Here is a 27,935-nt window from a genome sequence, read left to right on the forward strand (position 1 = left end):
AGTCAGTGCAGCCTGTAGGAAGCGCTGAGGTACCACCAACTGGGCATGTGCTATGGAAAGTTAGGAAGCTCCTCCCCTCTTGGTTGTAGGGGCGTGGTCTTCAGCAGGAGTTTTCTGAGGGTCAGAGAGGCTCAGCCCTGGGGAAGACGAAGGAATATGCCCTCTGTTATTAGAAAACTGCAGCTGCAGCTTTAAGTACTTTACTCAATAAAGCCAATTTTGGCAAAAGAGCTGGTAGAATAAAACAAAACAAAATGTCCTTTTTCTATGAGAAGAGAACAAATCATTTTCAGCTTTTTATCATTATTAAGACTTAAGATTCTTTGGTCTGAAACTTCAGATTTCTAGGAAGCTGTTTGACTACTTAAATATTGTTATATTAAATCAATAAATCAAGCAATCTGACATTTAAAACTATGTTGTCAAATAAATCAATATTTTTCTATTATTTTTAGAAAAAATATTTCAAGAAAATTCAAGAGATAACAGCTGGTACTTAAAGCATTTCTATATCTTTCAGATTGTAAATTCAGGGAAAGCAAGCACTTAATCTTTACATTTCTTCCTAGAGCCTATACAGTATGTTGCATAATAAACATGTCAGAATATTCTGAATGTGTTCATTTCCTTACTGGACATCAAAACTCAGGTTTAATCAGTGGTTTATCTTATGAAGAAATGATTTCTACTTGTAGCAAATAGTTATGAATGATGCAGACCATATCTTGAATATAAAGAAAAGCTTTACAGAAGTTAATTGAGCTCCATTAATAGTTTGTGGGTTATTAATGCATTTGTTCAATGTTCCTGTGGATGAATTTTATTTTTGTTCAATCCCGCTTTTGGCAGAATATCACTATTTTTTTCAAACCTTGTACGAATTATGAGTAAATGTCTTTCTATGAATAATGAATTGTTAAACTTTAGTAAACTTTTATAAAAGGCTTACATCCACTCAATTCTACAGCCATTTTATTAGCTCCCAGGACCCATTCAAGCAACAGAGTAGGCATTTCTGCGATATAATATACAGCTAAACATTCAAAACCAAGCTGAAAGGGATAATTCATATAATTTTAATAACCTGAAGGCATAACTGTCTAATTATAGACAGAACATGAAAAGATCATTCTTGAACTTTGATGTAGAAGGGAATGAATATTGGTTGAATACCAGAACTTGGTATCATTCAATACTCACAATAACCCTATGAAGCTAGAAGTAAAATGAAGACCAGAGAGGTTAAGTAATTTTTCCTGAGCCACCTAGCTCGTAAATAGCAGAGCTGGGATTTGAAACAAGGCCTGTATGACTTCAAAGGCTGTGTATTTCCTTTATACCACTCTGCCTATGGTTAATGGAGTCTCCCATATTATAATGGAAATGTTCAAAATAGTCACTTAAAATTCTTGGACACTGGTAACTTGTTTTATCAGTATATGAGAATCACTGAAAGCTGTGGCTTATAGAGTGAGGGGAGTCATATCAGGTCATATTATACCAACCAAAGTCAGGATTGACTCTGGTGAATAGTGGGGAGCTCACAAAGCCATTGTAGAGTGAGTTCCAGAAGGGAATTTCTAAGATGGGAGTGCCAAATGCTTTAAGGTTCACTGAAGCATAACTGCAAAGAATGTGTCCTATGACAGACAGCAACTGCAGGCCTCAGCTGTTGCTAGACTGACAGACTGAACCAAAGCTATGCACAGTGTGTCTGAAGAGCAGTGTCATAAATAGTGACAAATTCTCTGAATAGTGCCAGAGATATCACAGGGTTGAAATCACCTGTGCTGAATGTGGACTGAACCACTGTTTGCACCATAGACTTTTTATACACACATGCAAAACAATCACTCAAACATCATTGATTTGTTTTAGGTGGGAGAACAACCCTCTTTCTCATGTATTTAACATTTTGCTACTTTACTGAATCGAGACTAAGCTGCTTTTGTGTTTCTGGTGGCATTGGGAATACAAAGTTGCGAAGATGAATGTCATTGTCCTCAAAAAGTTAAAAATGTCGGTGTAGGAGGTAGGGGGAAAGATTTGCAAACATGAAACCAATGCTCTAGAACTTGTATTTTTCATTTTATACACACGTATGTGCACATATATACATATTCAACTGAAACAAGGCTAAGAATGTGTTCTGAAGTAGAAGTTCCATATGTGAACTATCTTAAACAAAAATTTAGCTTATCAATTGACTCAGTATAATACATATTAGCATATTAATAGAGTATATGACAATTCTTTACATGCTTTCCTCATAATCCTATTTATATATACTTCATATTTTCTTCATTCATAATGCAGAGGAAAATCTCATACTCACACATGTAAACATGCACTCAAAGTGAGCAAGGAAGAGAGTTAGAAGGGGGAGACAGTTGGGAGTGTATGTTTAGTATGTAGGAGTGCTTTCACATTTGTGTGTATAATAGGCTAGAAATTAATTACTTTCCTTAGGAATTTATATTTATTTACATATCCAAAGTTTAAACATTTGGAAGCAAAAAATATTCCCTTGCATACATATTCTTACCATATTAGATGTTCAGGTTTCTGGGATTCTGCTTGTCAGATAGACCTACAGAGATAGATGTTGCCCTTCTTTCTTTTGGCTAGTGAACTTTAACCATCACCTCTTTGGACAATTTCTGTATTAACAATGTAGTCTCCCATATTATAATACTAATAAATTGCTGGAGTTATACCATTCAAAATCAGGTACTATTTTTTGTCTTTTTGTTTAGTTCTGGAGTGGCATATAATAGCACAATAAAAGTTTAATATCAATGATGAGTTTTTATTGACAAATTAAGCTCTCCGTGTCAACTAGATTACTCAGCAGTTTCTAATTCCAAATTATACCTTATGTTTAATTGTTTAGGCCCTTAATATTAAATGGCACTTACTATTTTAACATATATAAGGGAAATACATATTATGGGCATGAAGCTGCTAATATTCTCATTAGTTAGAAAGTCCTCTTGCTACTATTAGTTAGCAAGCTATAAGCATTACTAACCACTTCTGGTTACTTCTTAGCAAAAGGAGAGTGAAAGTCTTAGCATTTGCTTTATTTTATATTCAAAACAAATTTTTTTTTTTAGATTATGAACAAAGATTGACGTTCCTTAGGAAAATGTCAAATATTCATTACATATATCTGTATATAGTCAATCGTAACTTTTAAATAATGTTATCAATTCTTTTTGGACTTTAATAAATGCATGCTGCTCTGTAAATTATAAAAATGATAAATAATAAAATATCTAGCTAAGAGGTTCTCAAGGGCCTATAGCATGGGCTAATAATCTTTGCTAACTGTGACAGGTAAGATTTTTAGGCTGAAATGTGGAAGATGGACAACTTGTCCTATTGGTGAAACTAATAAAAGTTCTTCAAAAATTAGTTAATCCATAAGCAAGTACTGAATACTGAATTGTATTCAATAACACCTGATAAGAGACCAAGAAAATATGGTATTTTAATTCCTGTTAAATACCATGCTTCCCCCACTTCTAAAATATAAAGGTGATTTTAATTGTCCATTTCAGACAGGTGAAAGCTAAAGTTCCTTCTGAATTTTTAATTATGGACTTTCCCCTTATTTTACTAGTACATGTAACACTTATTAAATTTTTAATGACACATTGGCATGCCTGTTTTCAATTGTTTTGTCTATTCTCAATTTAGTTTTTATGTAGTTCAAGATAATGATAGCTCACAAAAGCTCTCAATTATCAAGTTATTTCTCAAATGAATATATTATATATTTAATTACAAACTCACCAGTAATTTCACAATTATTTTTTTTTGTTTGATTTTTAGCTTATTTCTTATATGTTGTAGTTTCTAGGATGAAAGTTACATAAAGCACTTGGGAATAATTGTAAGTTATATTCAAGCAAATGAGTCTTTTTTAGGGGATACATTTCCTAGAGACAAAAATCTTTAAGAAAGTATTAAGTCTGATACTTAAATATTTTGAAGATAGTTCAGAAACAAGTTATTTTTCTATAATGTATAAATGACTTTTTATTATCACTCATGCACTGTAATAGTAGGGAGAACAGCAGGTTGAAGATGCAAATATTCTTTGAACACTTCAATAAACACAATGTAAACATTCGCTTTAATAATGTTTCCTTTGTTAATGCAAAACAGTGCATTTTTCCCTTGCCTCTGGCTGAGTAGCAACAGCCGAGTGCTGAAAGAATTTTTCAACTGCAATTTGCTTGTTCTAATTTACTTTTTCAAGGTTGATGATCAGGATCATTATGTTGCTTGCAAAAAAAATCTATTTCTAGTAATTTGATCTAGTCACTCCTCTTGTTCTCATCATATTTAGTCCCACTGGAAGCTTTAAGTGAATCAGAAGTGCTGCTGGTGCTCCAGTTCCATAATTTTATATGCAGAAAGTGAACTCTGATATCCTTTAGAAACTAATCTGTTATATCCATTGAGAAATATGGGTACATTGAAATGAGTGACTCAGATGTAAAACCTTTGCCTTTTGCTCTTCAAATAGAAATACTCTTTTTAGTCAGTTGACCTATGCAACAATACCAAAGCATTATTTGTTCAATCCTAATTTTGTTTAAATTCTAAGACTTGTTTTATAGCTTGAACATAATCATCATTCATCAACAAGATCAAGAAATAAAACTCTTATGCAATTTAAAAATTTTACAAGATGCATATTGAAAAAGGCTTATTTCAAATGTATAACATTCTAAAAATGTTATGGGAAATAAGTTATTCTCCACACCTTCAATACATTTCAAAATAGATGTTTTCCTTATCTCCTTTCTCTGAGGGACTGTGTATTAATTCTAATGTGTATAATTGCAACTGTTAAAGAGCCCCAGCTAAGTGTTTTGAATTCAATGGTATTACATTCTTTACACTAAACACAACTATAAAACAGGCAAGAAAAAGAAACTCTTCTTCCAATTGCTGGCAAATTAACAAAGTTAACATCATAAATAAAATAGATCACATTTACGCTGGTTATGCTTCTAAAAGGGAAGTCACGGGGTTTAAAAATAAAATAATTAATTATCTCTTTATAACCTGCAGAGGGCACTCAAGTACCTTGAAGGAAAAAGTAAAAATTTTACGAGATAAAAATTTTCATTTTTATTATTAGAAATGTGTTATCTAAACGAATTTTTAACATAAACTATCACTTAAAAAGACATCTGATAGAAACACAGTTTGACTTTTAAATGTTTAATAGGTTACCAAATACACAAATTTTCACATGTCCTACTGGAAAAACAACTCAACAGGTGGTTTCCATTCCAGGGCATCCGTCAATCTGTAAATGCTGTACATCATACATTACCATCACATTGCCAACAATCAGGCAGATTAGCCATGGCCTTAGAGAAATCAACCTGGACCTCAGAGTAACCTGCTTACAAGACAGTAAACTAGTAATACAGATAAGGCCTTGAATTGCTCCATGCTATATATGGACAATATTATTATATCCATAAAAGTTGATGAAAAAAATTAGAAGCTAGTTGAAAGGCTTCAGCTCATAAGAATATTAATCATTTTGTAAAAGTGATCTTATGAGTTCTTTGGAAATTTTCATTTTAATGAACCTCTTCATTACTATTAACTAATATTGTATTTGGGGGGAAGATATTCGAATATTTGACTTTATTCTTCTTCCTCTGACATGATACTAAATATTTCATGGAGAAATCCACTAAGTCACACTCACTAACATATATACACTACATAAATATACACACATTTTATATAAATTCTTTCTCTGATGGCATATTTCAAAATATATTGCAACATTTTATTAACTAAATATTTACTGAATAGAGTAGTGAATTGTTAACAATACCAGTTTCTTAGCAACATAGGCAGGGAATCCTGCCTTTCACCTTATATTTTCTCTGAACCTCAATTTTACTGTGGTTAAGTAACTTGCTATCAAAAGATATATGCAAACAAGTTACTAAATTGAAACTAGAGAGACTGGTTTGGTACCATGGTAAGTTAGACATGCACTTGAGTTATTGTTTCAATTTAGAAATTAGGTCACAAAATGTTTGAGCCAAAAAAACGTATAATTATGTAAATACACAGCTTATATTACAAACTGCTACTAGAATGAACAATTATAAAACATTTAAAAATGCTTTGTCTATAATAATTTAACTTAAAAACAAATTTTGTTACAAAGCAGTTTCTTAAGGATCTTGAAACGTATGTGAGAAATATATCCCCCCAAATTTGATATTTTAAAAGATAAATATTGACATTGATATTGATGTTTTTAAAACTGAATTTTTTTGAGAAACCTAGCATGAAACATATCTTAAAAATTTATTCTCATTGTGCAAAATTCCATAGAATATTTCAAAGTTTAAAGCTGTAGAAGAAGAGGTATCCAGTTAAATGAAAAAAAAAAAAGAGAGAAAAAACAGCAAACAATACTGTGAAAATGGTTATTTTGAGATTGTAATTACTTAGAAAGTATTTTTTTAATGGCCTCATTTACCTTTATGAAATATCTTCATTCTGAAAATAAATGCAATTATTCTTATGATGGGAACATAACAAGTCCTTTTCCACAAGAAAAGATGAAGTCAACAAATAAATCTTTGAAATCAGAAGTCTTGAGTAATTGTGTATTGTGTTCTCCCTAACTGGATTTCTTTACCACATAGCATGACATTTTTTTTAATGGGGGGTTGGGGTGGGGGTGGAAGAAACCATGCAGTTTAATCAAATAGCAGCATCTTCTTAACCTAAGTTGGTAGCCACCACTTTGATTTTCAGGTTATCTCAAGGCCAATAAGTATATACTCTATATACTACATGAAACAAAACTAGACAAAATACTTAGAATGTAGTCTTTTTGTTTCTTCTTCCTTCAAAGCCTGTTTCCTAAAATCATTGTTAAGCAAAGCAAAAAGAAATGTTTGTTCTATTACGTAAGAAATAAACTTCATTTGGTATTCAATTGACTTTCTAACTTAACAGACAGGACTTTACATCTTCAAATACTGAAAATAAATTGCATTCTTGGCCCTTGCTTTAAAAGGTTAGAGAGAATAAACGCACACCCTGGTAGTGTTCTAGTGATCTCCCTAATCTCAGTTGCACTTTGTCAGAACGAGGTAACTGGTAGTTAAGTGAAATACCCTAGATCAAAGGGGGATTAATCACCAACTGAATCCTTGCTGAATAAACCTGTCATTCAAGAAAATTATTTCCACTGAACTTAGCAGAGGATTGAAGGTATTTGCATAACAGGGACCAACGTACTTCAGCCAGGTTAAAAGGTTCAGAATTCATCCCATGTTTAGCTTTTTGCCTCCTTTTCCTTTCACCAGCCTGGTACAATGGTTTCTAATCTGATAATACAGCTAACTATCTAAATGATGTCAGAACAGGAAAGTATTGCAAAGTTTGGATGAGGGATGGATCAATTTCACTTTCAGTAACTCCTAAATCTGATTTGTTGGAATTTAAGATGTAATCCTAAAAAAGTCCCTTAAACCTGAGGACTGTTTATTAACATCCCTTTTCTGACCTTTGTCTTAGAAACCACCATTCTGCTGTGGCAGCCGTCCCCGTCCCCGAAGAGGCTCTAGATGAAAACTCGACCTACCTACCTCCTAGGGGTGGTGCAGGAGTTTATGAATATCTATAAAAAGTAGTCTGAAATACTATAAAAATAAATTTTAAAAAATTTAGTTATTATGTAGAAAATTGTGCTTTGAAAGATCTTAAATCATACAAAATCAATAATTTTAACTAATTAGAAATACTGAATTGGTGTAAAAAAGTTAAATTTTGAGACAGACTAATGTTTAGGCAAAAAAATTTTTTGAACAAATAATCCTCCAAGGTTATTTAATTCAAACTTGACATTTGAATACATTATTTATAAAGTAAAAAATGCCCACTACTGTAAAGGTATTACCTTACACTGTAAGGGTATTTGCTGGCTTTAAAAAGTTTTAAAAATATTGTTTAGTAAAAATTGAAGAAAAGAAAAGTTTTACCAAAATCATGGACCATCTTTTCTGGAGTATGTTTCCAGAAACTTAATGTGTTTTGTATCTTTTGGGTCTACTGAAGAATAATTACCCATATGATAGACATCAGATTTCATAATCATATTTTGGCACCAAAAGAGAATTTAATTTAGCAATTTTGCATCTAGAGTAGGTCTGACAGTATCCAAATCTTTAACTGGAAGTAGGTGCACATATTCACTGCAAACGCAAAGCATCTTTCAAGTTAAAAAAATGCAAAGAATAGTTATCAAAGAAAATGAATAAAATCCATAGTGAGATAATTTTTTAGAAAATGATTGAAGTTTTAACCCAAGAAAGAACTCTTATAGTGTCTTATAGCTTAGAATAAGAACATGTCAATCACGATTAAGCTTCTGGAATCGGAATCCCTTTGAAATGCAGCTGTTTCTTCTTTAATTGTGGCAGCGGACTCTGAAGAAAAGAAAGGTCCAGCCTTAAAGATGAGTAAGGAATACAAAATAGCTCAGGATTAGTTGTGGAGTTCAAAGGTCGCTAATTACACTAAGGAGTTCCCAGACACAGGGAAAACATTAAACAGGTCACCTACCAAACGGGAAACAGACTTTGTCTTCAGAAATTATCCTGAAGTGACAGGTTTCTAGACAAAATCAAAAGCATCACAGTGTGTCCAGCTGATCTCAACAGGATGAAAACATGAGTTGATTTTAGTTCTGTAGTGTTATGTTAGAATAAAACGGCAATAGATGGCATCACGTTGCCCTACACTTTTCCAGTATTCCTAGATTTTCTTTAGGTTTCTAGAAATGTCAAGTCAAAGATTCACTGGTTTCTCTGATTGCCTATAAAGTTTTCCTTTGGGGATCATTATACTGAATCTTTGCCTACTCACTAGATAAATGCCTCTTGCTTACGTTAGTGTGCTTTGCTAAACATTATACAATCGAGATGTCCAAACGGTTTCATTAATTTTAACGTCAGTTAAATGTTAAGCTTTCCTTGAGTTTAAGGAAGATCAAAAGCTTAAGGGAAATAGTTTTTTTATTTTTTCAAAAGGAAAGTTTTTTACTATGATTAGGCTAGAATAATAAGTTAAAGTCCTGGTCAGGCAATTATTCTATTTCCTTTATTATTTGGGATAATTCTGAACAGAGAACATTGTGCCACGAAAATGCCTTGCAGAAAAAGAGTTTGTAATGAGTAGAACTGATCTTAATTAAAATATCATATTTCAAATCCTAAATTTATATGCAATATCCTTTCAAACTATCACAGCTCTCTTCGAAAGACTTAGCAGCTTTTTCTCAACTTTTCTTTAGGAGACTCATTAAAAAATAAAAACCAAGATATAGTTTGATTGAATATTAATCTGTAATGTATTTTTTATAATACTTCTACTTCTGTTCTGTAAAAATAAATGATATGGATTAAGTTTTGAGGATCTTGAGATTTCATCTTTTCATGAAGGGTCACTTAAAATCCAACTTGACAGTGAACTGGTTTGAAAGCAGAATGAGACATACAATTGTAAAGACAGGTAAAGAGAATAAAGACTATGACAAGATGGTTCCTGAGAAAACCAAAAGAATGCTCACAAGAAAGTGAGAGTGACAAATTTAAAGAAAATATGCTACATGAGATTAAGATTGAAATATGCTACTAAAATAAAATTAAATGATACTCTCCACAGAATGGCTTTTGAATTTTTATCTGAATTCATTCATTAGTGAATTTTAATATAATAGAACATGAAAAAAACATTATACCCACATTTATCTTTAAAAATTTGGCTGCGGACATTGTGATCACAAAACATTATGCTCATCTTCTGAAGTTATCCCACCCCTCTTAGCATTCTTGCTGACACCCTAAGCAAAATGTTATTGTAGCAGATTAATAAGTTTACAAGAAAAGTTACTCTAGAACAGAGATAAACACCTTAAGTAGAATTATGCAGATTCCTTATTAGTCAATAGGATAGCTCTGTTTAAGAACAGGTTACTATTTAAACAATTTTCCTTTGTTTTCACTGGCTTTTTTTCCAAGAGATTTACAGTTGTTCTAATGTGGTCTCTGGTATTCTGAAACAACACAATGTACTAGGAACTTAGAACTCAGGTTTGGAAGAGTAAGTAGTTTTTTTGCACATCATCTACAATCCATCAGGAGTGGCTGCCTGCAGCTCTGTACTGAAGAGGAGCCTGAGCCTGTATCCAGGAAGGCTCAGAGAAAGAGAGAGGGCTATGATAGATTAGCCAGGTCTGCCACAGGCACAGGAAGGAATATGTGTGGCAAGATGACTCAAGACTAGTCTAAAATAAGCCTAAAGTGACTCACTCACTACTGTTTTATGCTCTGAATAGTACTTGAGTAAAATCAAAGGATAACGAAATTGGAGACATCAGTTTTTAAAATATTTTTTCAAACTGTGTTAGACTAAAAACATCAAACAAGATTGTTTTTATAATTAAATCATTCAATAATTTTTTCACACATAAGTACTATGCACACATACTAAGATTATGATTTAAGATATGCTACTATTGTATAAATCATGTTTAAATGTGAAATAATTACAGTAATAATGATCCATATGTTACTGGAGCAGGAGCTTTAGAATTCCAGATGTAATAGTCAGAAGAAATTAGTTTCCGATCTGAAAAAAAAAAAAATGATAAGACTGTATCATCTTGACAAAAATTCAATAAGACAGCCAAGTCATGATATTTAAAATTGTGGAACAATAATTTTTTCAAGGCAGGCAATATTTTGAAATATTCATTTTACTTTGACTTTTGGCTTGTAACTCTTACTTGAAAAATATGGGTTTATTAAATATTTAAATAACCTATCTTTAAGCTTATTTATGCCACGTTTATGCCAATATCCCTCACTTATGCCAAATTTTTTTTTGCCTAATTATTTTTCTCACATTTTCCCTAAATTTTGTTTCTTGTGGACCATTACTTCAACTACAACTACAATATAAAAACATTTTTTATTGTTTTCTCTCTAGTAACCTCTTTGCAATGGTCCTGATTCTGATCTTGTTATTCTCTATTCATTCAAAGTTTCAGAGACAGAAATAAACAGCCAACTTCCTAATAATGTTTTAAAAAGATTGCTTCAATAGTTTCTGATAGTTCTGATCAAATTTAAGCTTTTTGTCTTAATAGCTTTGTAGCTTTGGACAAATGATAATCTCTTTGAAGTTTTCTGATATGTAAAATTGAGATAATGCTCATTTGGAACTAGTCACATGTGAATTCTTATTATTACATACATCACTAAATATTCAGTTCTGCCTTTTCTACCATTCTTCTTCATGCCCTTCTTCATAATGAAAAGGATATAGGTAGGATATATTATCTTATCTTTTTTATTTTATTGCTTTCAGTTTGGAAACTTAGTAACCTTGAGAGGCAACACAGCATATTGGTTAAGTGGCCAGGCCCCAGAGCCAGACTACTTGGGTTTGATTCTCAGTTCTGCCATTTATTAATTTTGGGACCGTAATCTCTCTGTTCTGTCAGCATCTATCTACATCTGTAAAATGGAGATAACAACACTTGACAGGGTGCTGTGAGGATTAATGAGTTAACACACATAAAATACTTAGAACTGTGCTTGGCACATAGTAAGCAATAAATGTTAGCTATTATTATTTAAATTAACATTTTATGTTCGGTATCCTATAGATAAAACCTAAAATATTGGTTTGTTTACATTTAGACAAAACCATTGGTTTGTCCAAACTGATGTAATTACGTTATGCCTTAATAAAAAAAATGCATTATGAATACTATCCCATATATATGCATTTCTTTAAAAAACGACCAAAAAACAATGTAGCAGAAAATACAGGGAAAGCCTACAGATGTAAAGAATATGGTTTATTATACTACAAAGAATTTATTACTGCTCTTTACAAGTAATTACTTAGAATTCTGTAGTTCTGAGTTCTATAATTGTTTTGAAACTTTCAAGTAAAAAGTCCTGCCCTATCTTTCCTATTTTAAGGACCCTAATCTTTAAGAAATTCTTACCTAAATATAATAGTTTATTCTCCTTAATTCGAGGCAAGAGTTCTACTTATGTTTAGCTAACTCTACCTCATTCTAGCTACTTTTCTGTTCTATGCTACGTGTATGCATTTGATCTAAATTAAATAATTTTTAATTCATTTACAAATTGCTTTTTGTCTCCCTATATTTCATGTACACTATATACATATTCTTTTTATAACCAACAAACACACCAAAGGCAGGAAACCTTCTTTCTATTGCTTTCCTATTAGTAAAATAGAGAGAGTACTAAGTAATGTTCATTGACTACAACATTTGCTAGAAATACTTAAAATTTTAAAAAATCATATTTAAAATCTATTGAATCCATACTACATGCTAAGCGACATGCTAAGTACTTGGTTGATATAATTTTATTTAAACTTCATAACAATCCTGATGTAAATAATACTATAATTTCCATTTTATAGATGAGGAAATTAAAACTTTGAGGTCTCTAATTTGCCTAAAATTACAGATAATGAATTGTCTGAGCCAGACTCAAATCTTTTGTCAAAGCGCCTGTGAACAGCCTCTTAATAAAAGTAAACATTATAAACAGAACACAAATACAACTTTATTCTAAAGCCCACCTCTATGTCAATCCCTGCTCATTCAGACAATTTAATAAACAAGATACAATTTTACACAAAGAATAGATTCAGGCCAGAATTTTTATAATTGGGATTATTCTCAGATCTCTTTCTGTTACACTTTAATTTTACTTTATGTAATAACTGTGTGACACCATTTTCATTCCCTCAAGTTGGTTTGAATCTGTGCAACTTACATGTACTTATTTTTGGTTTTCCTGATGTAAAAACTTGAACTGAATGTTGATCCGCATAACACCCAGTAAGTGTGTAATCTAAGATCCTAAAATGAAGCTAGAAAAAAAGAAATGTACCAAATTAAGGTGATTCTTTGGTAAAAATAATAGTCTCACTTTTTTCCTCAACATAGTTTTAGGAATTTAATTCACACAGTTTAAAAAATTAAAATCACAAACATTAAACCTGAATATTGTGTGTATGCATGTAGATGTGTACATATACATGTACCATTTCCCTTTTGCATTAGGGCTGTTTCTTTGCGAGTTTGCCATTATTATATGCTTAACACATACCAGACACTTCACTAATATGAACTCTAATCCATACTGCAAGGTATCCCTATTTTCCAAACAGAGACAGAAGCAATTAGCATCCCAACATGTAAGTAGCAGAGCTGGCAGCTGTAACTCAGATATGACTGACTACAAAAGCTGATGCTCTTTCCCCTATCGTGTTTGGTGTTCTGATATTTTCTTCTATCTCTAAGGCTTTGTGATTGTGATGTTTCAGATCATAATTCTTCTATAGGCAGAAATGTATGCATCACTTATTAAAACACAAGAATGCAATTACTAAAACCGAAATGCCAGTTTATTCTGGTGTTTAGAAGGAATGAGATGCTCTACTTTAATTTTCCACAAAACTGAAATTCAACTTTAACAGAACTAAGCTTAGAAATCACCCTATCTCTCACCTATAAAACCTTTCTAAAATATAATCCATTGTTTCTGGGATTTAATTGATAATGTGGCATCATCAGTATAAATGCCAATTATTATGTTGTACTATAGTAGACAGGAACATCAGTACCTTCTCTGAAGGCATGGTACTGAGTGCCTCTGAGTCAGAATAATATTCACTTTAACTATGAAAGGTCTGTATCTTACAGAGCTCCAGTCTCCTTTTGCTCTGGTTCTCTTCATCTTTGCTGCTAAAAGCTCCTGATTTTGCAGCATCTCGATACCTTTTCTATATATTTTTTTCTTCCATCTCCCTTCCCTGCTAATTTTTCCCTGTTTCCTAACTTTCTCCTTTTGATTGCCAAACTGATGATCATTTGCAAGGAATGTAATTTTCAGATCTTTGCAATTTTTTTCTTGCTGCAATTCAAATTACCTCGAATAGTAAAGGGCTCTTGCTTGCTTTTTTGGTGTAACTGCTTGCTTATGTAGATGCTGGAAGTTACATAAAGGATGATTTCCACACAACTAAATATTATAAAAATAAATCTAGTGAGTGAACACAAATATGTGGTACATGCTTTTGACTAAACTATAACTGGTTAAGTGCTAGAAATGAATAGAAAAATCATAATCTCTACTACTGAAAGACATACAGTGTACTAACATCCCACATTTTTTTTCTGAAAAACATCTGGAAGTAGAAATTTTTATAATAATCCTTGAAACAAATCTTGTGGACATTGTTGAAGCCAAGACAGAAGAAGTGAATATCGCTAGCATACTTCTGACTTCACTACCATTTCCCCTAATTGCTTTTATGGATAGATTTTGATCTTTTTTCTTTAATTTGATACCATCTTATTTAGGATTTCTTGCTACCTTTTTGATCGCTCCTTCAATTTCCTTCATTGGTTCTTCTGAATCTTCCTCCTTATTTTCTCTTATCTTTTCCTGATTATTCATTTCCACTGACTCAACTATTTCTTCTCCATGGATAACCCATAAATCCTATACATAGTTGAGCTCTCTCTTCAGAATCAAGCTCCGGGTTTTTAGCTACCTACTGGACACTTATATTGGGATGTTATTTTACCAGCAACATAAGTGATATGAAGCCCACTCCCTCCTTTCTCCATATCAATAATTTTTTCTAAGTATATCAATCCATTCGGCAAATATTTATGTGCTAGGTACTAGACTAGATGTTGGTAGTAAAACAATGAATGAGACTCACATGGTCTGCCCTCTTGGGGCTTCCAGTCTGGTTTAAGTTATATATATATTTTTAATAACACCATCTTTGACTTAAAAACTATTTCTTATCTTTATATTTAATTAGTGACCAAGGCTTTATCTTTAGTACAACTCTTATAGCATTCTCTTCCTTTTATTCCCTTCGTTTCTCTTTTTGTGACACTATACTAGCTCATTATCTTTAACTTATTACCTTTCATCTGGAATTCTAATATAGCTAAAATACTTTCTTTGTCTCTAGTTTTTTAACTCATCTTCCTCACATTCATTCTAGACCGAACTTCATAAAGTATTGCTTTCTGAAAGACCACTCCCGTACCCCAAAAAAGTGTAACATTTTGTAACAAAGGAATAAAAGTGAGATTCAAACAATCTAAAATCCACACTTAGATCACTTATCCAGCCTTATGTGTTACTATTTCCAGCACTGATTCCTAAGCATGCCTTGCTATCTGTCACTCCTTTAAATTATCTCTTTACCTATGCAAATGTTAGTCACTCTTCAAAGCTTCATAGTTATGTTTATCTGGCCCTCAGAGTTTTGCTTAAACTCCACTTCTACTGCAACACTTTCCTTGAAACACCAAAAGCAGTTAGCATTGATTAATTATTGACACTGATCATTGAAAGATCCCTAGAGAGCAAGGACTACATCATACATATTTTTATATACAAATCTCAAATGTGATAACTAGAGCTGGGTAGAACTAGATTAAGTTGAAGTGTTTAGGCTGTACTTAACAGTTTCATTTTCAATATTTGTAAGTATTAAGTGAAATAGAAAGTGACTAATACTAAAAAAGAATCTCACAAAAATTTTAAAAAAACTTTGCATAGACATAATAGAACTTAAAAAAATGGCTAGAAAACTTTAAAAAGTCAATTAGATATATGCAATTTAGAAACAATAGAAATGTTTCTAATGTAGTGAGCCATACAAACATATTTACCTTTAAGTATGCTGTACCTCCAATGCAAATGTGGTCAAATGGCTCCTTCTCATGGCTCTTGGCTCCAAAAGTTATAGTTCCAGAAAGACTGATTTCCATTGATTTGGGGAACTTCTGTCCTAAAAACACAAATACACCAATCAAATATTCTAAATTAAGTAGATCCTACAGCAAATGAAAGAAAAATAATTAATAAACAAAACCTGGCTCACCAATATTCCAGATCAATAAGCTTTTCTCTCGAAATACTTCAAGCTGGCCAAAACTAACTTTGTATTCCACATGTGTGATTGGACCTCTTTACAAAAAAAAAGGACACAACAAAGAGAAGTAATGAGGACAGATATAACAGTTTTAAGAAATTTAAGTAAATCTTGCTACTGTTACTTAATACAAGGACAGCATAAAAACATATCTATATTCAAGTTTGTAGAACAGAGAATAAGTAACAAACATTGTATCTTGAAAAACACCAGAAACATAATAGATATTTTTGGTGACGATCTACAATTCATTATTAATTCTAAAGACAACTATAAACTTACATAGAATGTATTAACACAATGGACTGACATAACATTAAAACTATGATTTTACTACATATTTAGATATCCTACGAATAGAACGCTGTAGAACAAATTTAAAAGAATTGATGAGGAAGTACAGTTGACCCTTGAACGACACAGGTCTCTACATAGTTCAAACCCGTGTCGTTCAAAGGTCAACTTTATCAGTCCAGTTCATAGATGTGAAAGGCCAACTGTAGTTAGGTTTTTGCGGAGCCAAAAGTTATATGTGGATTTTCTTCTTTTAAATTAAAAAAAATTTTTTTTGTGTGTGTGACACTGGTTAACAAAATCCAGTAAATTTCAGGTTGTACTATATGTGGATTTTCAACTGCGCAGGGTTCAGTGGCCCAAATCCAGAGTTGTTCAGGATCAATTGAAATCTTATGATATAAATGGCTTAATCCACCAGGTAGTTGATTATTGGGCTTGACTTGTATGTAGAATACAGAGAAACTGTTAGAAATAAAGCCAGGAGTGAAATAACCCCCTAGGAAGATACACTGGCTTAAGCTTATATTTACTAGCAAGTTTTACCAGCGAAATAAAGACATGTTTAAAGGTAAAGAGATTATTTTTATGACTATGTTTTGGCTCAGAATCAGCATTCATTTGAATAACATAAAAATAAGGTAAAAAATACAAGTAATTTATTATAGGGCAGGGGATATGTACTAAGGCAGGCAGAAATCATGGCGTCATGTTATTTTATTCTTACCTATTATAAAAAGGTATATGAGCCTCACAGAATTCAAAATTATTTTTCACACTTTCATGAAGTTTTAAATTAATTGTTATTTTTAGTTGTATTTCTTCCTCTTTCATTTGATAAAAGCCCAAAATTGGTGGGACAGGAACCTAGAAACAAACATAAACAAATTTTTACATAATTCTCAGGTTAATGGGTCTAAAATAACAATGGTGATTGAGAAAAAAGGCTTGCAAGAATATAGTCATTATATACAGATATGTCTTTAATGACTAATAGATTACTCCAAGTTGTTTCGATAATAGATAATGGAGCTACATTTGTTCTACAGGCAAAGATTCTTCCATCTCTTTTTGTTTTCAGAGAAGAAAAAGGCGTGCAATACATTCTTTTTCCTACTCTTGCTCATCCAGGTTCCCTTCCTCCAGGTTTTCCATGATCTGCAATATAAGATGTGCACTAGACATATTGATCTGACACCTGCCCATAGTTCCTGCTGCCCCATTTGTATCTTGTGACATCCCCACTTCCTAGCTCAGCACTAGCTTACTAAATTGGTTATCGATAGCTGATTGAAGGGGGGACAATCTGTAGGCTGAGGTGAGCTAATCACTCTTTCTGGTACATGTGAAGTCAGAAATAGGAAGGACCTACTTACACAGTATAGGTCCTAGAGCTGTAGGTCACATGCAAGCACAGAAAGCCAGTTAGAAGAGGAGTATGAGAAGCAGAGACAGACAGTGTAGACCTTGAGTACAGAGTGATTTTAATTTTAGTCTTCTGGTTCTAGTTACAGTACATCTTGGGTCTCATTTCTTATCCTTGTATGACAATAAGATTGCCTCTTACACTCTCAAAATAAATTCCGTTTACTTAAGCTAGCTTGAGTAGGTTTTCCTAAACTACCGATTCACAATTAGGACAAGAGACAAATGGTATAGCAGAAAAGATGTTGGGTTTTGGAGTCTGGAAAATTTAGGCTGAAATCTCGGCTCTGCTACTTATCAGTTATATGACCTTGTGCAAGTCATTTAACTTCTCTGAGACTCTCTTCATTTGTAAAATGGGGCTAATAGTACCAACCTTATGGGTGTTAAAAGTACTAGACAAAAAATATATAAAGTGCCTAGGACAATGTCTGACACCATAGTTATTCAATAAGCAACAGCTATTAATTTATATATTTGTAAGCACAGTTGCCTGGGATTATAGGTATTTTTACATGCTCATGACTAAATATTACCAGGATTTATCCTATACCATGGACTCCTTATCAGGGAACATTAAAAAAAAAAAAAAAAATCCCATAACTTTGAAAACTAGTCAATGCTGTTTCAGACTCCAGAGATAAGAGGCATCCTATTCAAAGAGCTGAATCTTCATCTTCATTCATCAATTATTGCCTGATAAATAACTCAAGAAAAGTTCTCGTTTGGACCAAATATATGAATGATTCGCTTAAAATAGAATTCTTAAGTATGAAAATTAGCTAACTCTCAATTTCTCCAAGGTTGTTTACCTGGGAAGTGTAGTAGCATAAGTTGAATGACTCTAATGGTGGAGTGAATGGAAATTTATAAGGTCCACTAAATGCAGAATCATCCACTGCATCAACGCTACTAGAAGTCAGAATGGCAGAGTCAAGAGAAGTCACACAAGGATGAACTAGAATATCTTGAAGTGGAGATCCATTGGTGGGAAGACTCAAGCTGATGGTAACATTTGGCATGATTCCTTCTAAATCACACTGCAATACAAACAGAAACAGATCTTAGCAAGATCTTAGAAGCATATATCTTAAGGCTTTTCTGAAATTATGAGTTATTTTCCACAACTTAACTCACTTTTCTCTCACTGTATTATTCTCTTTACTTTCTGTGTTCTGGTTAATAGTTCTATCATGCTCTCAGATACTTCCTAGAGCTCTCTGCTTATACCTAAAACTTATAGAAAGCTATTTTAAATCCACTGACTTCTCTCCATTCTCATTGCAAACACACTGGTACAGGACCTTACAATTTGTCACAGATTTGTTTTCCTCTAAACAATCCATCCTCCATTGATGCTGAGCTATGTTAATGAAACATAATTCTAATTATATTGTATCCATGCTCAAGATCTTTCAGTAGTTTCCTCTTGGTACTGTATTAATTTTAAAGTCTTTCATTGTTGGGCTCGTACCTACCTCTTTAACCATTTTCTACCTGGTAACTAAATGCTGTCGACATTGGATTCTTGAATTTCCCTGAGTAAATCATAATGTCTTATGTACCCCTCCATGCTTTTATATGTGCTATTCCCTTCAGCTACAATCTTTCTCTTTGTAACCTTAGCTTATTCGAGACTTTGTGTGGGGCCCTATGTTCAAAAATTGTTACCTCTACAGCCTACTTCTGCCATGTAGAGAAGCCCAGGATATTCTTTCCTATGTGGTCTGGGTTAGTTTGCCAATGAGAGGTACTCAAGATAGACAAGGAAGGTAGAAGGAAAAGGAAAGCAAGTATTCTTGGAAGGTCGTGGAAGCCAGAACTGACAGCTTCACGAACCTCTACTGAGCTCCTGCTAAAGCTGTGGTGGCCAGATGCAGCACTATCACAGACCTTTCCATGAATTACTGCTTTAAGGCTGTAACAGATTGACATGGCAGCTTCTTAGAGTTCTCTGTGAACCCTGGCTTCTCTATCTCCTTCCAGTGTCCAGACTGAAGTCATTTAGTCACTGTTTCTGAAATGCTGCAGCTAGAGGATCACACTTTTATTCTCTCGGCTCTTCTTAAAATTGAGTAAGCCCTAATTCCTATATTAAACACACTTATTCCCATAAATCTTACAGTGGCTTCTTTTGCACCCAACCAGACTGATATACCTTATTCATATGTATGTGGGTAGTCGAATTCTTCCTTTTACCACAACTAACTTGACGTTTACCTCTATTAACTCTCCAGTTAATACTAGTCAATTGAGCCACGTACAGCTTATTGATATGTTTTTTTTGGCTAGATCACTAATTTAAAAATTAGTGAAACTCAGCAAGTATAATGCTTAGCTCCAAATGCAAGCAGTTAGTTCCAACATCATATACACAGTCTGTCTCATACAATAACTATTCACCCCTATAGGTATTTGCCTCTGCCTGTTTCTCTCTTGATAATGTAAGTTCTTTGAAAGCAAGAACTGTTATATTTTTCTTCATCTCTCTAGTGCCTAACACATTGCTAGGCACAAGAGACACTCCAAAAATGTTTGCTGAATGGATATCTTTTTCTAATTATAGACCTACCTTTGTTTTCCATTCTAATATGAAATGTTTCACGTCTTTCTTTTATCTACTGCCTGACATATGTGTCAATTCAAGAATATATGTGCTTCATAATGTAAGCACTTAAGAGCAGACAGGCATTATGAACAATGTCATATAAAATTAGTGCCTTTTCATGAGTTACAATAATGTCAATTACATTTGAAAATAAAAATGCCAAATAATCTTATTATAAAATTTAAAAATATTTTAGTGTTTCAACTTCTAAACCATCTGCTACTTCATTCTTTATACGTGAACTAGCAAGAACAAAAGTAGTTTTGTTTTTTGACAGATATTTATGGAGGTAAGAAAATAAGCAAATATTAATAGCAAATACTATAGAATTTCAAAATATTCGGTTTATACTTAGTGGCTTCTAACATACTCAAAAGGATTAGAAAATTGCAATCGTTATGAAAATCAAGAATAAATTACCCGCTTCCTAGGCATTTAAAGTACCATATCACCAGTCATTCACTATAGAATGAGAACATCCATTCTAGAAGAAATCTATGCACTACCCTTTAAACCAATCTAGTATATGTAAATCTGGTTAACAAGGAATTATAAAAACGGAAGGGGCTTAGGAACTTACCTATTTTAAATATGACAAAGGATTAAAAAAAAGATGTGACTTTTCCAAAGACTCAGAGAATTAGTGGTGGAGTGGGGACTAAAACTTCAGTCCATTTAGCTTTCAGTTTACCAGGTTTTCTACTAGGACTAAGATAAAATGAAGGTAATTATTTCCATTTACAATAGGCTTCATGATAAAACTCCTTTAAAATACTAAGCTCCTAAAATACTTAAAAAGTGTTTGGCTAACAGTTATATTATTTACAAACAAGTTTAAAGAAACATTTAGCATGTGAGTGAAGATACACACCCATTGTTTTTATTTTTAAAAGAAAGTTTTTTGATGAAATTTTCCATCATGATAATTTGTATTAGACTAGGAACAGGATTCAATCCAAAATTCCCATATGTCATAAACGAGGGTCAACCTAACAATAAACTGAGACATTTATACCATGATACTAATTAGTAGTAAATCATATATAACATATTCCCTACTTATTGTCACAGAATGAAAAAAACCCAGAAATAGCGAATTTTCCTACTTTTATCTTACGGAACTTATAAGAAAGAGAATTCAACTACTTTAAAGACTTATGAATAATATAATCCATTAACATCTCAATTTTGGAGCTATGTACAATAATTATTTCTAATAAAGTTAATAACTGAAATGTATTTTTGATCATGATGGACGTGAGTTTAAAACAGACACATCAACTCTTAGGTTACTTTAAAGTTAAAAAGGAAAGAAAAGATCCAATTTGTTTGCCAGGACTGTTACAATTCTCTGTTCTTGAAATCTATTTTTATCTACAGGATTTGTACATAGCTACTAATCACTAAATTTGATATATAAAAAGTTTATATTCATAAGTGTAGAGAAAAAGATACCAGAAAAATAAAGGTATCTGAGAATATTAATATGCATTTGTAGAACTTGTACTTGGAGAGTTTTTATTTTCGATCATTATTTAACATGGCACTGATCACTGCTAACTATATTGTTATTTCTATTGTCTTTTCCCATTTTCTAACTTAAACCAGAGAATCCTATATTAATCTACTGACTTGTTTAAACAAAACAAAAGCCCTTCAAAATGGTTTTAGATATTAAGTTAGAGATTTGTCAATTCATCCTCCTCTCAAAAAAAAAAGGAAAATACGTATGGTGGTTTTAAAACATTTTCACAAATTCTTTGACATTACCTTTTTTTTTTTTAAGGTGAAGCCTAATTCCAGATCTCTTGAATGTGGACCAGACTTAGTGACCTGCTTCTACAGAAAATGGTAGAAGTGATGCTATCTGAGCTCTTTAGTCTTGGTTATAAAAAGAACAGCTTTTACCTGTACTTTGTGTCTGTCTTTGTTTCTCTAATCATTTCGTCTATAGGAAATCAGTCACCAGTTGTGAGTATCTCATGTTAAGAAGTCCACATGAAAGAACTAAGGCCTCCTACCGTTAACCAGCCATGTGAGTAAGCCACCTTGCAAGTAGATCTTCCAGCCCCAATCAAACCTTCAGTTGACTACTATTGCTCTGGCTGAAATCTTGACTGTGAACTCATGAGAGACTGCACACTAGAAGTTCCAGCTAAGCTGTTCTTGAAGTCGTGACCCACAGAAACTATGAGGATAATAAATGTTCATTGTTGGGATAATGAAGCAATTCATTACGCAGCAATACATAACTAATACAATTTGTAAGGAATGTACAAAGGTAACATACAAACTTTCACATGAATCTTAACATCTGATGACTGCTGTTTATAATAAAAATCAAAATGTCATATAATACAAAATAAAAGTTAACAAGTTTTCCTTTTCATAGTTAAATGTTATGATAATACAAATACCTGAGAAAAAGCTCACCTTGCAAGTGACAGCTCCAACAACTTGCCAAGTATCTGCTATATCCTGTTTATCATATTGCATGGATTTTACCTTTTCAGTAATAGAAATAGAAACCTGTGGTTTTCCTTTGTATGTTCCAGCTTTCCAGGCTGGCTGTTTTTGTGGATGAGTCACAGAAGCAAAATTAATATTATCCAATGAATGCTGTAAGTTGGCATCTAACAAAGTTCCAAATGGACAAGCCTGTAAAAGCAAGTCAGGCAATTGGCTCAATTTTGTATTTAGCTCAGTGTCATTTTTTTGACCTGAGTAAAGAAAATCCTGTATCCCAAAAAGAAGTTCGAAGCCTTGTGAAACTGCACTAATGCTAATTAATGGTGGACGAGGGGATAAAGTCTGTTCAACTAGTGGAACACAAGCATATACTATGCCATTCTTCAGAAAAGCAACAACTGGCCAGAGTTCTTCACCTCCAACTGGAAGTCCATAAACAGATGTTTTATTGATGCGTGAACAGCTATCACGACTCTCCATGAAGTCCTTATCTTCATCCAATAATCTGAGTTCAAACAGTAATGATTTAAGAAAGGGACCATCTTCAGGGATAGACACATAACTTGCTCCATTGAAGACTCTGGCTCGTTTTTCAACAGTTGGATATCGTCTGCATTATGGAAACAAAAACATTATAAATGATTCATTCAAATAAAAATAGAAGAATCTAAAAACAAACAAAAAGAACCCCTCAAAACACAAGGCAAACAGAAATAACAATAAAAAACACATTAACAGATACATACACACACTCGCGAAAACCACAACCAAAAAAATATCACATGTTAAGTTCTGACTATAGTGACTGTTGATACTTGGTATTATCTCAAATGATAAAGTATCATTTCCTAGTACTAAAAAATAATTCAATTTAGTTAATTTTTAAAATAGGTAGAGCACATGGTTTTAATTCAAAACCCTAGTCTCTTGGCTGCTCAGATTCACACTTGGTAGGCAAGAAGTATATACCTGGACACATTTTAGACACCTATAAGAATTTTTTTATGATGCCATCTGGTAGAGTAGGATCGAAAGAAGTGGTTAATTTAATCCTCTCCAATTTTGAATTCACTAGTTGAGATGATACAATTGTAAAAAGAAATGTTCTATTCTACTCAACCCATAGAGAATAACAGGTACACTGAGTCTTCTTGCCAACTCCTACAAAAATACGTCCTGGAATATATTATAAAGTAATGAAAATAATAAAATTTGAATAATCTTTAATGGTTTGCATTAAAGATTATTGCATGCTCTGGACTGAATGGTAAGTTATTCATTCATCCCTTTTTTGGTGGGAGAACAGAAGATGCTTTTGCTCACTTACAGAAATGAGAGATTACATTTTCCTAGTTCAAAAAATATGTACTTTCTCTATTACTTACCTCTCTAGTGGAGACTTCAAAAGTCCATAACAAAGTCATCTATTGGCTATTAACTTCTGTGTAAATCATCTAATTTCCCCAAGTCTATTTTCTTATTTGTAAAATAAAAAGGTGGCTAGAGAACACACCAGTAATTCTTATCAAGGATCAAAAACACACCTGACCAAAATAATTTTTTTCACTAATATTACTAATAAAATGTTGACGATTACTAACAAACTTAAAAATGAAAAATAATAATGTATTCAAAGTTATCGATATATTAGTGCATCTCAATTATTCAATTCACATTCTGATGCATTGTCTTGATTGAGAAGGGGAAAGAATTAGCTAGCACTCCTGTAATAAACTAGTAGGTGAATGCCATTTCTTTCTGAGTCTCTGGATAAGAATAGTTGAGAACTTTGGACTAAACTCTAGTACAGTGCTTATCTACCAGTTATCTCGAGGATGATTAGAATTCTCGTTAAGTGCAAGAATCTCATGATTCAATGTAAAGATAAGAAATTAATCTTGGACCTTTCATAATGCTTCAATATGTGCTCAATAAACATTTTTGTTAGATGACTCAATCTGCCATTCAGACTTATTCTAGGTCTTTTCTGCACTAGGATTCAAACCTAAACGGTCCTACAACTATGAGGTACAATAGCAACCTCAGCCAGACTTAATCTGATACTATTACTACCTATCTAGCAAATCTTTAAAACAGAATCTAAACCAAGTTAGATATAGAGAAGATCATTTGCTTTCTAAAATTAAATCAAGGCCATTATCTTTTGGCATATACGTGAATAAGATACCAGTGCATACCACCAGCCCCAAGAGGTCAAAAAACTGAAAATAATAAAACTTAACACTACAAAATTGGTGAATTGGTAAATTATTTGAACCCAACTTGCTGCCTCAATGGAGATGCTGAAATATCCACCCAAACATATCTGAAATTTTCTTCTGAAATATTCTGAGTACAGTGGGGAAAAAATTCTGAAAACAAGCATGACTTCTTCAAGGAGCTTTTTAAAAGCAGGAAAAAAAATCTTACCTCTATGGGATACTAAGATAAGCTACAATGCCACAGAGATATACATACAGTATGGTATTGGTACAAGAACAGACAAAGTGATAGAACTGAGGCAGGCCAATGTTTATATGGGAGACATAATAAACTATCGATAGCCCAACAAATCAATTAAGAAAATACATATAGTTTGGAAGATGATGTTAGAAAACTGGCCCACGGTATAGAGAAAAACAAAATGAGATTCCTTCATTAACAGCACATCCAAAGATGGACTACAGAAGAAGACTTAAATATAACAGATAAAATGATAAAGAGAAGATAATGTAGGAAGATATCTTTAGGAAATAAGAGTAGGGAAAGACTTCAACAAATCTCCCAAAGTATTAACTACTTTGCTTGCAATAGAATTAGTGATTTCTGTTTAACCAAGGGCAACACAAAGTTGATTGACAATGATAAATTAAGAGAAAACATTTGTGATAGCTGAAAATGACATAGGACTAATATTGAGAATACATAGTAAACGCTGGCAAATTAACAGGAAAAAACCCAGCAACTCTCAAAGAAAAGATGAATAAAGGATATGTACAGGCAATTTACAGAAGAGGAAATCCTAAGGGCTAAATATCACTGCTACAGGGAGAAAAGCAATGAAAATAAAGATACTGTACCGGCAAAAAACTCTTGCTCACTGCTGCTGAATGTGTAGACTGGTGAAAGTATTCCTTGGAGCTAATTATTAAGTAATATTTAGTCAAAAATCAGCATAGGATCGTCTGAGAATATCTACAGCAGTAGCGAACTCAGCAAGAGTTCGAGGCAATCCGGAATATCATCACTGGGACAGGTAAAATGTGGAGGATGTAAATCATGAAGTACTACAGAGTAAGAAGTAATGGCCTTGATCTGCACTGATCAATATAGTAGGCACTAGCCATATGCGGCTATTTAAACTTAAACGAAATTGAGTTCCTCAGGTACAATAGACACATTTCAAAAGCTCAATAGCTACATGTGGCTAGTGACAGCATAAATTTAGAACATTCTCCACGTCCATCAATGCAGAAAATTTTATTGAACAGTGCTGCTCTATAGGAACACGAAGTAACATGAAAGTTCCTTAAAAATATTGCTGACAAATCTGACAAGAAAAGGGAATGAAGACTATAGCATAATTATGTAATTTGAAAAATGCATACACAAACACACGAATACAGGATAGCAACAAAAATATGAGTTACCTGTGAGGTGGGGGAGAATGGCAGATATAAAGATACTCGAAGGAATACATAAGTAAAACTTGGTCTACCATGGTATACCAATGAGGCTTATGAAACATACTAAAGAATATTATTAACCTCCTTACTTGAGGTACAACAACAAATGTAAGTCATGTATCCTGGAGGAAAATGGTAAACTCCAACTCTGATGCCCTCATCAACTTTAGGTTGCAAAGAGTGAATTTTTCACATGCATATCGCCAACCACTTTTCATTTAAAATCACATTTATCTCTATCTGCCTCAACCTCAATTCAGAGCTACGCTACTTCACCACTGAGCTTAAATCAGGGAAGAATTTGTTGGCAAGAACTGTCAATAGCCACTGAGAATAAAAGGTGAAAGAGTCCCCAAATGCCACCCACATTTACAATTAGCGATTGTATCTTGATAAAATGTGGCAAATTCTAAAACTGGAACCAGGTCAGCTTATATATACCATCTAAGAAAAAGTGAATACAATTGAATTTTGTACTTTAAAAATCTTTCTTCGGCAATTAGGAAACGATCTGAAATTTCCTACTAATGAAACATAAAATGAAAATAACGTTGATACTGCTCAGCACGGATTTTCCAGAAGAATGAATTAAAAATGTCCTTGAATGATTTTTATTAATGAAAGAAAAAATTTAAACATGTGTAGTGCTCAATAAATTTCTTTTTCATCATCTCCATATCAATCGTAAGCAGGTGGAGTTAATTTTAAGATACAGTAATACTAATACTGTACTGGAAAACACATGAAACTTAGTATGTGCCAGGCACAGACTCATTTTATTCTCACAACACTATGAGGTAGTATTGTTAAATTTTCATTAAACAGATGAAACAAAGGTTAAGTAACTCGCCCAAGGTGGCAGACCAGGGATACTTTGCATCACAAAGCTAGGCTACATCATCCACCCCTCTGACTCATCATTTACCTGGAGAATCTGACGGTGCCACAAAGTGGGGTCCCCGGTTCGTGGCTTATTAGCCACACTGCCCGCAGGGCCATGATACGCCGCTAACGCAAGAGCTCACCTCTGAGGCCACCAACAAGGAAGAGCGCAGACCAGCTTTCTCAGACGGACTCTTAGAAGCCCCAAAGCTCACTCATCCTTAGCCACTTCTGCGCCACCACAAACAGGTCGGGCTCAGAGTCCCTCCTGGCCAACACATATCACAAAAAGTTCTGTGCATCCGCATCTAAAATCTCTAGAAACTTATTTATCCCCAGCAGCCCTAATATTTGCTTCCTTTAAATTCCACTTCCGGGATGGTGGCCCGCAAGGATCACAGTTCCTCACTCGCCCGAGCGACGAGCCTCTCAGCGGTTCACCGGCTGCTGGCTTCGCCCGTCGGCCCCTCCCGACAGCCAAC

The 27,935-nt window shown here is 33.3% G+C and overlaps 1 protein-coding gene across 6 annotated transcripts; it reads right to left on the reverse strand.

Annotated features, from left to right (window-relative positions):
- Positions 1–106: 106 nt before the first annotated feature.
- On the reverse strand, positions 107–27,917 carry AP5M1 (adaptor related protein complex 5 mu 1 subunit). Of its 6 annotated transcripts, none has more exons than XM_011385087.2 (9): positions 27,497–27,917; positions 22,850–23,495; positions 18,621–18,848; positions 17,111–17,250; positions 16,039–16,124; positions 15,827–15,945; positions 12,897–12,993; positions 10,620–10,698; positions 107–137 (listed from the first exon to the last, which is right to left on the reverse strand). In XM_011385087.2, exons 1-9 carry the CDS (start codon positions 27,568–27,570, stop codon positions 122–124), a joined length of 1,485 nt encoding a protein of 494 aa, XP_011383389.1. In that variant the 5' UTR covers positions 27,571–27,917; the 3' UTR covers positions 107–121. The 6 variants fall into 6 exon arrangements, 5 of the variants coding, with proteins under 5 accessions (XP_011383389.1, XP_011383380.1, XP_011383400.1 ...); XM_011385078.2 differs by lacking the exon at positions 107–137 and adding an exon at positions 5,226–8,495; XM_011385098.2 differs by lacking the exon at positions 107–137 and adding an exon at positions 5,226–8,495 and having other exon boundaries at positions 27,597–27,907.
- Between the last annotated feature and the right edge of the window lie 18 nt (positions 27,918–27,935).

Source organism: Pteropus vampyrus, unplaced genomic scaffold (genome assembly GCF_000151845.1).
Source record: "Pteropus vampyrus isolate Shadow unplaced genomic scaffold, Pvam_2.0 Scaffold15, whole genome shotgun sequence".
In the NCBI taxonomy this organism is placed as follows: Eukaryota; Metazoa; Chordata; class Mammalia; order Chiroptera; family Pteropodidae; genus Pteropus; species Pteropus vampyrus.

Excerpts from the sequence above, each read along its gene's own strand:
- AP5M1 (XM_011385078.2), bottom strand. The coding sequence starts at position 27,570 with ATGGCCCTGCGGGCAGTGTGGCTAATAAGCCACGAACCGGGGACCCCA. Across the intron at positions 23,496-27,496 it reads GGCACCGTCAGATTCTCCAG|ACGATATCCAACTGTTGAAA; the intron begins GTAAATGATGAG and ends TCCATAATGCAG. Across the intron at positions 17,251-18,620 it reads TATGCTACTACACTTCCCAG|GTTCCTGTCCCACCAATTTT; the intron begins GTAAACAACCTT and ends GTTTGTTTCTAG.